Source organism: Argentina silus (assembly GCF_951799395.1).
Source record: "Argentina silus genome assembly, chromosome: 9".
Lineage (NCBI taxonomy): Eukaryota > Metazoa > Chordata > Actinopteri > Argentiniformes > Argentinidae > Argentina > Argentina silus.
The window spans coordinates 11,914,537-11,930,442 of NC_139663.1; the positions used below are offsets into that span (position 1 = coordinate 11,914,537).

A 15,906-nucleotide genomic window follows, 5' to 3' on the forward strand; every position below is an offset into this window, starting at 1 on the left:
ATAGCTGACGACATGCAGTGGTCATTTTACCAAAATCGTACCTATTGCAGCTTTAATGCATCAAAGTTGCCTGCTAACCCTAACACCAAATGTTTCCTCCAATGATCAAATATTACTAATACCAAATTAAATACATATTTTCTTTCAAGGTTTACCGTACATCAACATTCTAGAATAAAATCATGACGATTCGGCCATCTTCAGATATTGACATCAAGGAAACACTAGTATCTTTGAGACCTCCTACTCTTTATGAGACTAAAACATAAAATGCATTTACTGTACTCACACAAGGGTGCACATGAAGGCTCAGAGACATGACAGTTAGGATCACTGTCGCATTTTATTAACAAGAATCATAGAAAAGATACTTTTGAAGTGCAGCGCTGCAAGAAACATCTTGCATGAAACCCTGTACTATGTACTAAGTTCAAGGACATTCTTCCTCCAGGTAAAAAAATGAGGAATAAAATGATGGTAGGAAACCAAGAAGCAGAAGTATGAAACAAATGACAGATGAGTGGATCAAGAACAGCCCTGAGTATTGGATTGCATTGGTGGTTTCATATAGTATTTAAACAACAGTGTTCTTATGCAAACAGGCAGCACAGTGACATTCAGTTCAAGACCACATGATAGTAATAAGCCGTTGGCCTGGATTAAGAAGAGAGACAGCATTTGGGACAGAACCATCTGGGCATATTTCATTTAGTGCATTTTTGCAAATACAACACAACAACATTTGCAATGTCAGATATGTATGATGGTAAACTGAGGAAATACCTAGACATTGCAAAACAGATTCATACAATTGAAATCACTGCTGATTCAAGCTTGATCAAAATGATTGCAAGAGGCCACTTCCATTGGACTGTATTACTATATAAAAAATAAAAATAGTTTCATGAAAGGCATAATCATCATAATCAACTTTCACGCATACAAATATTTATTTAAGTTTTGATTGTTTCCGTACTTCTTAATCCCACTTTGAAAGGGGACAAGTAAATCACAGATTGTGCTTTTGACCATCTCCATCTCCTCATTAATTCCTCTTTATCCCCTCCTCCCTGACCCCTGCACTCCCCCTCTGCCACCCCCATCAGGGCATGAAGAGCTGAGGCTGCATGCTGATGAAGGTGAAGTTGTAGAAGCGGGGCAGACCCTGGTGGGCTGTGTTGTTGAACAGGTCCCAGGAGAACGGAGGGAGGCCGCCCTGTGTGGTGGGCCCATTCACTGCCTCCGCCCTGAACTGCTGCGCCATGTGGAAATCTGTCACCTGCAGGAGGAGAGGAGGAGAGTGAGAGAGAGAGAGAGAGGACAGGATAGGTGAGAGACATATGGTGTCGAGATGAGAGGTCAGGAGAGAAAAGAGGGGCAAAGACAGAAAGAGAGAATGAGATAAAGAAATAAAGAGAGAAGGCAGAAAAGGTATCAGTGGTGCACGATGGACCAAACAGTTCTCCATATTGCACACAGTGAATATACAATGATCTTTGGTTACATCTCTCTGGTACAAGTCTTACCTTAGTGTCATAGCATCCTCCTGGACTGGGCTCTTTTAACTGCAGATCGTTCCGACAGCAGATGGACTTGCACGGGTCGTTCTTGGAGTAGGGGTCATTTTTGTAGTCTGAAAGAGAGCAGAACACTGTAAACAACAACTAAAAATGAACATGGAGAAAACAGAGATAGGGGAAGGAATAGAACTGGGGAGGCTAGTGGTGGTAGAAATCGGAGGACAGGCTCATTGTAAGACACCATGAGATAGAAGCACACACCGTTGTATCTCATGATGTGCTTCAGGGAGTCCAGGTCTTTGACCCCAGCCTGGTCCCGACGGAAGATCTTGGCCCGGGGGCAGAGGTCATAGGAGAAGTCCTCCCCGTACTTCTCCCACATCTTTAAATAGCCACTCTGTCCGTAGATGCTCGGGTGGAAAGGCACATTATAGGAGGGCCAGTAACCTGGGGAAAGATAGATGGAGATGAGAGAGAGAGAGAGATTTAACATCTTGCTTCATTATGTCGTTCTCAAGAGTATTTACGTAAGATGTGCATCTGTTGACAGATGTCCAAATCAGTCAGTCAGTCAGTCAGTCAGTGGCTCACCCCTACGCAGGGCCTGGGTCTGGTCAGAGTACTCCACCAGTCCAGGGATCTGCTCCACCACAGTCAGAGCCCCGTCTTCTATATAGTGACCCAGCAGCACTTTGCTCATATCCACCACCATGTACTGGTTGTTATAGGTGCCTGGGGGGGAAAGACGGAGGGGGGGGGGGGGGAGAGAGAGACAAAGAAGGAAACAAATAAATAAATGTGTGTGAGAGACATAAGCCTGGTTCGGGAAACTTTCCAAAACACAATATCATGAAAAGCAGACAGGAACTTCAACCAAAAAAAAAGGGAAAACACACCAAAGAATCATGCTACTGTACATCCTCATTCCCTTCCTTCCTCACCAGAGTTGTATCTGGAGAAGGTCTTGGCCCACTGCTCCCCAGTGTTGGCCAGGGCGTGGGCCAGACGCACCCTCTGCCAGGCAAACAGGCTGTGGGGCGTCACCTGGGAGAACAGGGTCTTGTTGAACACGTTGTTGGTGGTCTGGGTCATCATCAGCCCACTGCCCAGCAGGTAGAAGTCATCTAGGGACACCAGGAAGCCTGGGTGGGATGAGATAGATGTCGGGGTGGGGTGAGTTCTGTGGTTTTGAATGGTGGTGAATTAAGTAGTGTGTTAATGACATTGACAGTTTGCATACAGGTTTACATGTTTAGTAGTGAAATGCACATGGAAATACAACTGGGCAAATATTGGTTCTATTCCACCAAACACTTCCAAAATGCTGAAAAACCCTTGAGCCACAGACAGACAGTGAGTATTTCTACTGCCTCTACAGTGGCCTCTTCTCAGTGCCTAAACCAACAACAATAATTTGCTCTTATCAGTGCCTACCAGGGTAGCTACTGAAGGACAGCTTGCCTGTGGCTGTGTGGGGTTCACTGAGGTTAAAGTCCCAGTGTTTGTAAATGCGCATGGTGGCAGCATAGGTGTACCAGCTGGAGTGGGCAAACAGGAGGTTCTCAAACCCAGGCAGCACCTGAGTAGGGGAAGAGAGATGGACGGTACTGAGCTATATAAAAACACGTGTGTACACACACACCGTGTGAAGGGAGCGTTTCACCACTGAAAATCAATATTCGGTAAAGGAAAAGCCATTTTGAATTCCATTGCATTGAGTTCAATCATAATGATCCCACTGATATCAAACATCATTTACATTTTAGTTTACTCCATTTGACATTTCAAGTATTATCTCCAAAGGAACCAATCATTAACAAGAGTGAAAAGACCTCTAACCTTAATGAGGGCGGAGCAGTGGCCCATTCCAGGTAGTTTATAATCACCAAGAGGAGGCTTGGTGCCAGGGACCAGAGCTGGGATCAGGTCTAGCAGATCTCCCACTGCATTCAGAAACTGGACAGCGAACAGGGACAGAGGCTGTAGTGGAAAAGACCCAGCAGACAAGGTGTTAACATCGCACCACTCACAGCAGATCAAATTTATATTTTCTATCCAATTCTATTGTATCTTTTTTGTTCTACTCAAATAAAAGATACACACACACACACTTATCAATAGGTATCTATCAACGCATTCCTCCACACACACACGCGCACGCGCACGCGCACACACACACACACACACACACACACACACACACACACACACACACACACACACACACACACACACACACACACACACACACACAATGTATTGATTGAAATTGAATGGATATCAGCACACCTCTTTCCCATGCATCTTTGCCCAGTGAGCGACTCCTGCCTGGAGGCCGTCCATCTGGGCGACAATGAAGCCTGTGTGGCTCCACAGAGGATCACTGGTCTTGTTCAGCTTCACCTGCTGCCTGGTCCAGCTGTCCTGCTTCCTAACAGAGGCACAGAGCAGGACAGGACACACCGTCAGACACACTACCTGCCTCCCATCTGTGTATCTGTCAATCCATTTATTGTGTGGGTTTATTTTATATTGTGTTTTGTAATGTGAAAATGTGCAATATCTTTTACACAGTTTCAAAACCAATTTTCTTCCATCAAGCTTTTCTGAATCAGAGTGTGAATTTTCCCTGAAGTGTGCACTCCCCTACAGAGATTCAAAGGCCTAGGAGAAGTAGTAAGACCCCATGCTTACACCAACCCCATCATTTTAAATCCATGTGGGGTGAACTACAACACTAAGTGCACACTTCAGGGAAGTGAGTGTAGAATTGGGACACAGGGTCTCAAAGAGAATGTGAGGTGTGTTGGGACAAGGGAGATGATGCCCTTTCACTACGGCTGTCATGACACTGGATGAAAGAATACTTACTTCATGAAGTCTTTCACCACACGTGAGACTTTTGGGTCCTCAATCAGTTGGGGATACATGTTGGCATAGTGACTGATCATTTGTCTGATGGAAAACAAAAACAAAAACAATATACCATTAAAGCAATTCACTTAAAATGTAACCTATGGTTGATAACTGCAATATTAGGGGTACTAACTCAGCTGTGAGGAAGCCCTCAAGGTACCCCGCGAGGAAGTAGGTGACATCATCAGGTTCGGGGGTCTCCCCATACCCAGCACGTATCTCCAGGACACTCCAGCCCGTGTGAGAGAGTGTGTCATTAAAGTATCCATAAGCATCCCCCTCTTTCTCCAGTACATCCTCTTTCAGTTGGGCAGTCTTGTGTGTGGTGTCCCAGTACACTGTGGCTGCTGTCATTTCTGTGATACAAGCGGTGTGCACAAATATATCACATTAGGTTTACTTCCACTTTGAATGGGGGATTTCCAGGTAAATCAAACTGAGTTTGATCAAACTGTCAAATTGTTGTTGTGGTAAGTGGTTTTTATTTTTTGTGAATCGTAGCCTACCATGTATGGTTGTGAAAGGTAATCTAATGGAAGTATGATCGAAACTGCAATTAGGCTTATTGGAGAGCTACTGAAAGTCTTTAACGATGGTTATTCCATGCCAGTCACACAGCATGAGAGAGACATGTAACATAACACTAATACAAAGTCACTTCACAGATTGATTTCGGCTACATGCTTTGTTAGGCTACTTACTATCAGCACTGGCGAAGGTCGCAGCCACATTGAAGAAAACAAAAAGCCATAGCCTCTTCTCAAGAACCATTTTGATGTTATACATGCAATGTCTTTGCCTGGAAAGCGTACCAAGAGAGGAATGTTAAAGTTAAGCCCTAGCACTAACAGTGACAGACATACTAGACCTCTAATCACATGAGGAAAACATTGGAGAACTGAAACACAACTACAGCTTCCTTATTGGTGGAATCGGTGCCTAACATGTTATGATTGGTTAACTTCCGTCTTGGATAACAACCACTCTTTACGTTCTCTGCCAACTAGCCTATATAGTTTATGTACCCTTGTATAGCCTTTCCCATTTAATGTACTACAGACTTGCTGGCTACGCGACCTTGCACACAACTACAGTAACCTCGGGTGTTACATTGTGCCTGTATTGTATATCGTTACAAATGGACTGAATGAAAAACGAGAGAGTATTACATAGTTGGGAGAGTGTTACAAGCAAAAACGTAACACCCCAGATGGGACTCGAACCCACAATCCCTGGCTTAGGAGGCCAGTGCCTTATCCATTAGGCCACTGGGGCGCGTGCGAGCATGTATGGGGTGAGATGTCATTTTATATCATCTTAGTAATATAATATAATGTATAGTATCGTAGTTCTCCCTTTTGTATTGTCCTTATTGGCTACAGTCATTGCCTGTACACTACTAGTCTCGTAAATACGTTTTTTCGCCACGAATCAATCCTATGCCGGTGACACAGGTTTGTGAAGTGCGATACATCACACAGGTATATGTAGCAGGCTTGGCGCCGCTTGAAAAGTAGCTACAAGGCTAGCTGAAGAGTCCAGTCAACGAACTGATTGACAGAGAGAGTCTTCTACAGTCTATGAGAATGAAGATTTGTCAACATTTAGCTTCCAGAAGCAACTTTATTTTTAGAATCTGATAATGAAGAATTTCCATTTATCCTTCTTTTACACATTCAACAACTCCAAAAATCACCTTCAGCGAGCATAATGATGTAACATAATCAACAAAAAGATAAACAGAAAATCCCAACAAACAATTAAACACCCATAAGAAATAATAATAAAAAAACTTACAATATCTTCACAAAGTCTTCATTTTGGATATGCTTCAGCCGTACGTTCTTTGTAATTCCCTTGCGTCGACCCAAGGGCCCACAATGAATACAGTATGAACATCAGAAACCCACACAACAACTCTAGTGCACACTTTTAAAAATCTAATCAAATCAAATATAGGTATAATGTTTTTTTTTAAGGTTCACTTGGGTTGTGGACTTGGGCAATGCAGTTGACCAGATAACAGTGTTTACAAAATCTGTAATTGACAAATCTTGAAACATAATAAATAAGATAATATAGGTCCCTTTGATTAAATACATTCCAGTTAGTGAAAGAGGATAGCGGTCTACTGCACTTGTGATGATTTGTGAGCTTGTGACACTGTATGTTCACCACATCCAGATAATCAACACAGCAACACATCAACTGTAGTGTCAGGTGCAGCAAAGACACAGAGTAACATTTAACAATGATGACAAAGACAACATAGCCATAAATACAGAGAGTTTGGCCATTGAGGGACACCTCATAATTCCATGGCAGCCATGTTAGGTTAGCTCCTCGTGGGGAATTTTAACCCATCACAGTTCATAGAATCAGAGGTTACACTTTGATAGAATTTTCAGAATTCTAAATAGCCAATGGAACGCTAGAATCAGAACTAGAATCCAAATACTCATAAGTATTCATGAAGGGATAAATGGAATGCTGAAAGGCGGTAAAAAGGCGCCCAGTGTAAAAGGTGGCCAAACTCTCTAGATACTGTATGGCTCTGGGTGTAACAACATAACCACACTGTGCAATAATACCACGAAGGTCCCTCAAAATGGCCAAACAGTTTAAAATGCTGGTAGGACCAAACTTAGCTCCATACGTGGAGTTCTTTCTACATCAGAACTTCTTTCTCCTAACCTTTCCCTTATGGTGAGATCACCCTCAACAACCATTTAAAATGTGGCATAGTGTTTAAGGATGCAGAAAGCAAGTTTACGACAGGAATGTTATAATTACAATGCTGCTTAATATGATGGAAAATTCTATTTTGGTCTGTGGACAGCCTCTCTTTGAGCATAATCTCCTCAAATGATTGCTTCATGTTTTTAGCGCTCAGATAACATAAACCATTGTTGTCTGAGACCAGACCTGTCCACTTGTTGAGAGTGGACTGTCTCCTACCGCAGTGATACAAATCAGACAGAAAGGCACCCACATTCATACAGCCCATTACTGGAGCATCAGCACCCCCTATAGCTTTCAGATAAAAAATACACTTTGTCAGTTAATTCTGTAACATCCTCCTATTTTGCACTCATTCAGCAATGATAAAGCATTCAATGTAAAGGGCAATATCATTTATATTATTTTAAATATATTTTAGATGTGTTTGGGTGCATAAAAATGGGGTTGGTATAAGTTGAAAAAACAAAAACACTTAGCAGAGTAAACTGACCTTTCAAATCAAAAAAGAGGTAACAGAAACAATACAGCCCCTCAAAGTTGCCGTAATGCCTATAAGAGTAGCAGTAGGAAAATTCCATTGGTTACAGTAGATTGCATTATGTAATTACAGTCCATACTGTAAACAGAGTCAAGATTGAATAGTAGCACTTCACAGTAGTATTATCCAGTGTGACGACTTGGTAACCACTTCCACAATGGGGTCATATTCAACTCATATTCAACTTCATTGCTAAATAAGTGCAGACTGAGTGGCAGTTGGTAAACACATATATCATAGAAGGCAGACTGATGCTCCAGAGGACAATCACACCATACGTTTCTCTCATTCATCATCTACGAGCTTCTCAGCACCGTTCTCCGCCTGCTGCCCGGCTCCCCCCTCTCCTCCTCCTCCCTCCACCTCTTCCTCATCCTCCTCTTCTGTGTAGGAGTGTGACTGACTGCCATAGTTGATCATGGTGCGGGAGAGGTCCACCTCGATGGGGAAGACATCTGCCTCCTTCAGCACGGCGTAGCACTCGTCATAGTAACGCGACATGCCCGACACGAAGCGCTGCAGCTGGAACACTATGTCTTGGACTGGAGGGAGGATAGAGAGAGAGAGAGAGATAGGGGGGGTTAATGAATGTATCCCTTGAGACAGCCAGCTATACAGATAGATAAATAGATAGACAGCCATATAGATAGATACAGACAGACAGACAGAGAGCCATATAGATAGATAGCCAGACAGACAGCCATATAGATAGATAGCCAGACAGACAGACATATAGATAGATACAGACAGCCATATAGATAGATACAGACAGACAGCCATATAGACAGACAAACAGCCAAATAGACAGGCAGACAGACAGACAAACAGCCAAATAGACAGGCAGACAAACAGACAGCCATATAGACAGACAGCCAGCCAGCCAGCCATATAGACAGCCAGACAGACAGACAGAGAACAGACCATGTTTCTGGTCCAGTAGCTCAATCTTCTCCAGCACGTCCTTCCTCATCTTGGCAAATCGGGCCCGTGCTTCCTGCCGACACCGCAGCACCAGACGGTACTCATAGTTACCAGTGCTGACGCGATACATGGGCTCTCCCATCGCCTGCGGGAACACACACACGCGCAATGAAAACATAGACAAAACATAAAACACATAGCCGGGGCGGATCCAGTTTGTTGTCGTGTGATCAACCAAAGCAAATTCTCCATAAATTGGTAATTCATTTTCTGTATCATAAGTGTCTGTCTAGTCTACCTATGCACAGCAGACAACATAAGTGTCTATGGTGTGTACAGCTCTTCAGTTCAGGCAGGGCAGAGGTAGCTGGCTACTCACAATGCAGCTGTATTCTTCATCATCCATCTCCTTCACTTTCAGGCAGTAAGACTGAAACACAAAATGGATGTTACTCCAATGATGAACACTCATTGAAGCTTGCTACATACTCCCTTGTATACAGGGAATGTTTTTTTTCTTTTGATAACTGGTTAACTGGTATTTAGCTTATGAAAGGATGGTAATCTTCTTTAACATAAAGGCCTGCGCTTACCAGGTATTCAAACTTGACGTCCAGGTATTTGCGGATAGTGAGTTTGGTGTCTGGTATGGCCTTATGAAGGTAGGTGTTCAGATCATGGAGCATCTACAGAACAGGAGACAGGGAATACAGAGGACATGATTAGTCAGAGTTTCAACGGAGAGTTGATATGACAATGTGCAAGTCCATGTGTAGATGTGTACAGTAGTTGGGTCACCAGAAATGACTGTAGACAGTGGGTCATCTGGGTATTTCATTATGTGGGTATATTTATTTATGTGCATATATGCAAGAGTGAATGTAGGCAAGTTTAGGTTTTGTACTCACAGGCTTGATGGTCTTCAGTAGCTGGATGCCAAATTTCTCTATGTTGCGATGGGCTTCAGCAAACTTCACAAAAGCCTCACTGGCAGCAGCCTGAGGCTCCCGTACCCCAATTACAGAAAACACATCCCCAAATGCTGAGGGAGGGAGGAGGGGGGAGAGAGAGAGAGAAATATCACTCAGTCAAGAGTCTGATAAACAGTACATAGACACAGTTGAATGCAGTCTGTTCACTTTTGGCAGGAGGGACAGTAGAGGGCGCTCACTGCAATGCAAGGAATGGAATGAGCAATGATATCAAACACGTGTTCATGCATTACAATGAGCCCCTCCACGATTTCTCCCACCACCAACCTCCACTGAACTATAGCATATAGTTTAATTGTCTGTGGATCTTATGGTTTAATATGCAGATGTGTAGTGTTGTTTTGAAGCATGTCAACTCACCTCTATGAGTCTGCGAGAGTTCAAAGAAGGCCCTGAGCAGTCTCTTTGTGTGCTCCATCAGCCCTACAAAGACGGAAACACAAGTTTAGCATCGGGCACGGAGAGTAGTTAGAACATTGTGAATTTCAGGCAAATCTACCTAATTAATGTAACATACCAATTAAAACAGTGTCATTGTAGTTACCTTTGTACAGCTCTGCAGTTTTCTCCAGCTCCTCCAGTCTCTTGACCAGCCCATCTGGAAACATAAGGCCTAATGTAAGAATAAATCCCTTCCTGCACGTCTAGATATGACTCATGATTTCAGAGATCGTTTTGCAGTCATAACCTGAAAAAATTCCACAGGGGCACAGACATCACATAGAGAGAGATGACAAAGTGTCAAGTGTTACGATGACTGATGTACAGTTGATTCACTTACTTAGACAAATGCACTTATTGTACGTTGCTTTGGATAAAAGCGTCTGCTAAATGGCTTAAATGTAAAGGGTTAACGATGAATTGGGCTGAGCGACACAAAACTAGAATGACTGTCTTTCAGGGTGTGCAATGAGGACAGAAAGGAGAGGGGGTATATATATATATATATACCATTTAGCTGACGCTTTTATCCAAAGCAACTTACATTGCAGTGAGTGTGTACATTTTTCAGTATATATATATGGTCCCAGCAGGAATCGAACCCACAACCTAAGCGTTGTTAGCATCATGCTCTACCAACTGAGCCACAGAGGTATATAGTAGACAGACAGAAGGACAGCCTTCTGTGTTTGTTCCCAGTCTCACCATTGCACAGTATGGCTCTGCTGAGTCCCAGAGCGTCTGCTGTGCCTGAACTCATATTCTCCACCAGGCGGTGCTTCACCTTCTTCAGCACTGAAACACAAAACACACCGTTGAACACCATCACAGGCTTACCTTCACCACATTTATTAACTCATTCTAAAACCTGATGACTTCCAAATCTATCTAAGTCTCTTTCTCTATTCACTTGTCTGTTCATCCTTTTCTCCTTCATCCCAATCTAAGCAGGTCCAGTACCTATATCCAGTGACTTCCCCTGTTTGGGATCAGCCTGCAGTTTGTTATAGTGGATTATTGCTTCTCCCTGCACAGACAAAAAACAAACATGGATGAGATGCAATGATGTTGGTAGCTTGAAGAAACACCTCATTACAAATAAAAACTTCTCAAGACGAAAATGAATTTGCCACAACACATTTATTTGCATCGTCAAGAAGGGAAGATGCATTATATAAATCCTCACCATCTACTAACAGAACTCTGTACAGATTTGTGCAACTCCATTCAACACTGACGATTTCAACTCAATGAGCATGTCATGAAAAAATTAAGAGTCAGCGCAGCCCGGGGGCAACAATAACACATCCTAATCCTTCAATACAGACAGTGATAGACTTTCCCCATCTCTCTAATCCAGGGTCCAGACCAGGGCTGAGGGGTAGTCATAGAACTCACTCAGCTGCCTTCCTGTGCGGTCACAATAGAGCCTCAAAACAACACTGCCACTCAGCGCTGGTGACGTAACGGCCCGTACTCCCAGCCTATTGTCCTAATCTCACTAGCTCCGCTAAACTATGCAAAGAGGTCCCCTTTGATTCACTGTCTAATAGTGGGACAGCAACCTGTCTCAGACTGTCTGGTCATTTACTGGCAAAGATACAGAACCTGGGAATATCCTTCTCTAATAACTGAAGTCAACTGTGAGTAGCTTTGCCCATTTGATAACATTGTTTAATGGCAATTATGTTTTATCAATTCATATTCTCAATATGAATATCAGGTGTGCATAGACTTTCTTTCTTTATACCAATTTTCTTTTTCATCTGTGAAGATTTGTGATTTGGATTGTGGAGTTGAACGATGAACTATAGGACACACACTAACTGGTTCCACATTCACCATTCAAAAATGAGCTCAAATTGTTCATGATAACCAACCAATGGCTCACTTTGTCATACTTGACTCCACCAGTGTTGGTGTTGGTTGAATTTCAATTCAGTAAATTCAGTAAGTTTAATCATGTCTGCTAATGTAAATTACAATTCAATGACTGCAAATACGACTGAATTGGAATCAAGTTGACCCCAACCCTGAACTCCATGGCCTCTCACTGTACCTGGACGGCCTGGATCATCTTGGCCACCTCCACCTTAGTTTTGCCCTTCACAGGCTTGCCGTTCACCCCTGTGATCTCATCACCAGCTGCCAGAGTACCTTCCAAAGCAGCAGGGGTGTTGTCAAAGACCTGAGAGGGACAAAAACAGAAACTTGGGTTGCACTGTGGGTAATTAATCCTGTGGTACAGTACCAAGCTATGGAAACTCATCTTAAAAGCAAATAATATAATAGGTAAAGTTCAAGATATTGGGTTTTGTATAACCCTGTAACTGACAAACATAATGTGACAAACAGAAACTGATCGATAAGATTATCAATGATTTGTGTTGTGAAAGTTACCTGTACAATGTAGAGACAGGGGCAGTACTGCGCCCCACCCCCGATGCTGATCCCTATCAGGTTCTGAGCATCCTTCTTCAGGGACACTGTCCCAGGGACTGTAGGGATGCCGCTGTTCATGACACATTACACATAATCACTGCTCTTTTAACCACAATAGATAAAACAGAGGAACATTTAGAACAAAGAAATGTAATAACGCTAATAAACCATTTAACTTACAGTTTGTCCTCCTCCAACTCATAGTCCATGTCTGTGAACATTCCAGGACTGTCAAACCTGGGTCGAATCTGTGGGTGAGAAGAGTTTAAATCTGTATGACATATTCAATCTGTCTATGAGGATATATACAGTATGTAGGTTGCAACGGGCAAAATACATTATAATAATGGAGAAAGTTGCAATGTTGCATTTAACTAATTCTAAGTTATACTGGAACACTTGGGCATATGTCATATAGCTAGTTATAATATCAGTGTGTTGACAGATCTGTAACTACACCCACCAACCAACACTAGGAAACTCAATTGTTGCTGACACTCACACTCAGCAAGGTAGCTAGCTAGCTCAGCTGCCTGGTCATAACAGCTGCTAGCATTATCTAGCAGACATGATTTTCTTGGCTTTTACAAGAGTCAGATCATGTTTCGTGGATATAGCTATGATGATGTTATGCTATTGGCAACATACTAGCTAGTAAGACTAGAAACAAAAGTCGGCTTTCGACGCAAACTACTGAATTACAAATGTAACCGTCTAACGTCAGCTAGAAAGCTAGAATCAAATTGTGATCTCTTGGCTTGTCAGCTAACTAGAACAGGTGCATTGCAAATAAAGATGCGTGGCTTATTAAAACGTTGCCGACACATACCTTTGATGGCCCGACACAGTCAATAACAGGCGCGTTGTAATCTTCACATGAACATTTATCTCATGCCTCTACCGGTTTTTAAAATGTATTTTTGTATTACAGAACGTTTCATTTCTGCCACTTGATTTTCTGTTTACTTGGCTAGGCGTCGTCACTTCCGACAACTCAGCGGAAGCTGCCAGAGATATGGATAAAGAGATAAAGTGGCAAATTAGCAAAGCAACGATATTTTATTCATGCTTAATCCTAAATGAGTATAATAGAAAGAATTTAGATCTGGAGGAGAAACTACTCTACAGCTTTGACAAGCGCAATGATATTCACTTTATTAAATCATTGTGTACGTACGTGTGTATGCATTTGGTGTGTACGTGCGTGCGTGCGTGCGTGCATGTTATCGAGGGCGACGTTGATCACGTTGGATATAGTGAATCATCAACAGTAAGAGGACCGGCACCATATGTAAAAAATGATGGTAACAAAGGTGGTGCAAGTTCTTGTCTAATTCATCATCTAAGAATGGTTGGGATAGTATAACACATCATTGTGTGGCACCTAAATTGACTTGATCATCAAGTCAGTGAGTGAAATCAATCTTTCAATCAAGTCTATTTTATCAGCCCATTTTAAAGTTTCAATGCAATTATGTATTTGAATTGAATGGGTCACTATTGAGTATATCTCCCATCATCAAGTTAATCAGTGATCTGTTTAAAAGGGGTTGGGCTCACACAAGGAGAGATCAAACTTGCTCACCTAAACTTTTACTCCCTCTGTCTCAGGTGAGACCGTTCTCTTTTCCGACCTCAGTCCCTCTTGCAGCTTGAGACCTCACAACAGCACATCCTTTTCTTTGTCACCAGCAGCAGCAACTTGGCAATGGTAAGTGTCACACATGAACATGCATTCAATCAATCTAAAATGAATGATGCCAAAGTTAATGATATAGCATTTGTAGGCTATACAGGAGGCCGACATGTGCAACAAAATGTGAATGTGCCCTATATGTGATGTTCAAAGACATCAAATTCAATGGATGCCTATTTGCAGGAACTTGAGCTGAAGAACGTGAATCTGAGGCCTGGAGACCAGCTGAAAGTGCAGGGGATGATTTTGAATGAGGCTAAGAGGTACACTTAAAGATAAAATGACAACAAAAGTAGAAGAAAAACAACAAAACAAATATACATCACCATTTAATAAAAGCAGCAATCAAAGTCTAGGAGGAAGGGTAGGCCCGCTGATAAAGATGCATCTTAAGGCCTGCTTTAACAGCCCTTAGTCAGGAAGAGAGTTCTAAAGGTTAGATTAACTTGTAAGGGTCATGTCAAAGCAAAATACCAAATATTTCGGAAAGGAGGAGAGAATTACCCCAAAACATCAATTTTGGTTATTTTTGGAAATGCATTGTAAGTAAAGAGCCTACAGTGTAGATGAGAGCTGCAGCTATGTTCTTCTAGGATTTCTGAAATAATGTGTCATGTGATAATTTATTCAAGATTCCAGATCGACCTGGGCTGTGATGCTGAAGACTTGGCATTTCACTTTAACCCCCGTTTCCATGACGACTCTGATGGTGCTGTGCTTGTGTGCAACTCCATGAATGGAGGCTGCTGGGGTGACGAGAAGAGAGAGACCCACAATCCCCTTCAGAGAGGTTCAACTGTTAAGGTGTGAGGATGGATATGGACGAAGAGGTGTAATGGGGATGAAACAAAAATGTTTGGGAAGTTTTGTTCGAAATGTTGTCTATTAGATTCTTGGTTCCGAGATTATGACACTTGCATTACTGTTTTGACCTTGAGAATGTACAAATCAAACTGGTACTGTATGGTACCAGTTTGTATATCTATGAAAAAAATAAAACTAAGCTGCAGAACCACCTGGTTAGTGTTTTAGGATTTGAAACTGCAGTAGATGGATGGAGGAGTATTGGCTGTAAAGCAATTCAATAAACGAGGTATTCGGTATACAGTGAGAGTAAATGTGTTGCAATATTACTTGTGTAAACATGTTTGTTCTCTCTCTTTCTCTCCAGATTGTACTAAAGCTGACGGGAGACATGTTTGAGGTGGAGCTACCTGATGGACAGGAGGTACAGTTCCCCAACCGTGAGGGCTTAGATGTCATCAGCTACATCCGGGTCAAAGGGGACTTCAAGCTCACCTCTTTCAAGATCTGCTAAGAGGCCCACCACATATTTATGTGTAATTGTAGAGTCAGACCAATGGGTCAAAAAAGATGAATGATCAAATGATCAAATCATTATTGTTATTCCTGTTGTATTACTGAACTGTTTGAAACGTTGAATTCAATAAAAATGTGGCATGAATAGCTGTGTTGACCATAGTTCCTCTTGCCATCGTTTGTCTATATTCAAAATACTGTAAATGAGTATTTCTATAGGAGTTAATTTGTTTATGTACAATATCAATTGATAACAAATATGTTAGTTAACTGTATTTTAACATACGCTTAACACATACAAGGATGAGGTTAAAAAGGTAGTGTTTAGCCTAAACCTAACCCAACCATTGTAGTTATTTAGTCTGTTTTAAAACAGAT

General features: G+C 42.2%; 3 protein-coding genes across 3 annotated transcripts; 1 reads left to right on the forward strand and 2 right to left on the reverse strand.

The window, feature by feature from the left end:
• Positions 1–330: 330 nt before the first annotated feature.
• On the reverse strand, positions 331–5,320 carry plbd1a (phospholipase B domain containing 1a). The gene is made up of 11 exons (XM_083676668.1): positions 5,138–5,320; positions 4,570–4,792; positions 4,392–4,475; positions 3,810–3,951; positions 3,360–3,500; positions 2,955–3,099; positions 2,462–2,662; positions 2,112–2,252; positions 1,782–1,967; positions 1,527–1,633; positions 331–1,279 (listed from the first exon to the last, which is right to left on the reverse strand). Exons 1-11 carry the CDS (start codon positions 5,220–5,222, stop codon positions 1,103–1,105), a joined length of 1,632 nt encoding a protein of 543 aa, XP_083532794.1. The 5' UTR covers positions 5,223–5,320; the 3' UTR covers positions 331–1,102.
• A 726-nt stretch (positions 5,321–6,046) lies between these two features.
• Positions 6,047–13,488, reverse strand: pick1 (protein interacting with prkca 1). The gene is made up of 13 exons (XM_083677005.1): positions 13,342–13,488; positions 12,693–12,760; positions 12,471–12,582; positions 12,130–12,258; positions 11,031–11,097; positions 10,776–10,865; positions 10,174–10,227; positions 9,990–10,052; positions 9,546–9,679; positions 9,231–9,323; positions 9,017–9,067; positions 8,638–8,782; positions 6,047–8,258 (listed from the first exon to the last, which is right to left on the reverse strand). Exons 2-13 carry the CDS (start codon positions 12,731–12,733, stop codon positions 8,002–8,004), a joined length of 1,236 nt encoding a protein of 411 aa, XP_083533131.1. The 5' UTR covers positions 12,734–12,760; positions 13,342–13,488; the 3' UTR covers positions 6,047–8,001.
• Positions 13,489–13,719: 231 nt separating this feature from the next.
• Positions 13,720–15,689, forward strand: LOC310810312 (galectin-2-like). The gene is made up of 5 exons (XM_083678011.1): positions 13,720–13,921; positions 14,124–14,223; positions 14,392–14,471; positions 14,841–15,012; positions 15,380–15,689. Exons 2-5 carry the CDS (start codon positions 14,221–14,223, stop codon positions 15,524–15,526), a joined length of 402 nt encoding a protein of 133 aa, XP_083534137.1. The 5' UTR covers positions 13,720–13,921; positions 14,124–14,220; the 3' UTR covers positions 15,527–15,689.
• The last annotated feature ends 217 nt before the right edge of the window (positions 15,690–15,906 follow it).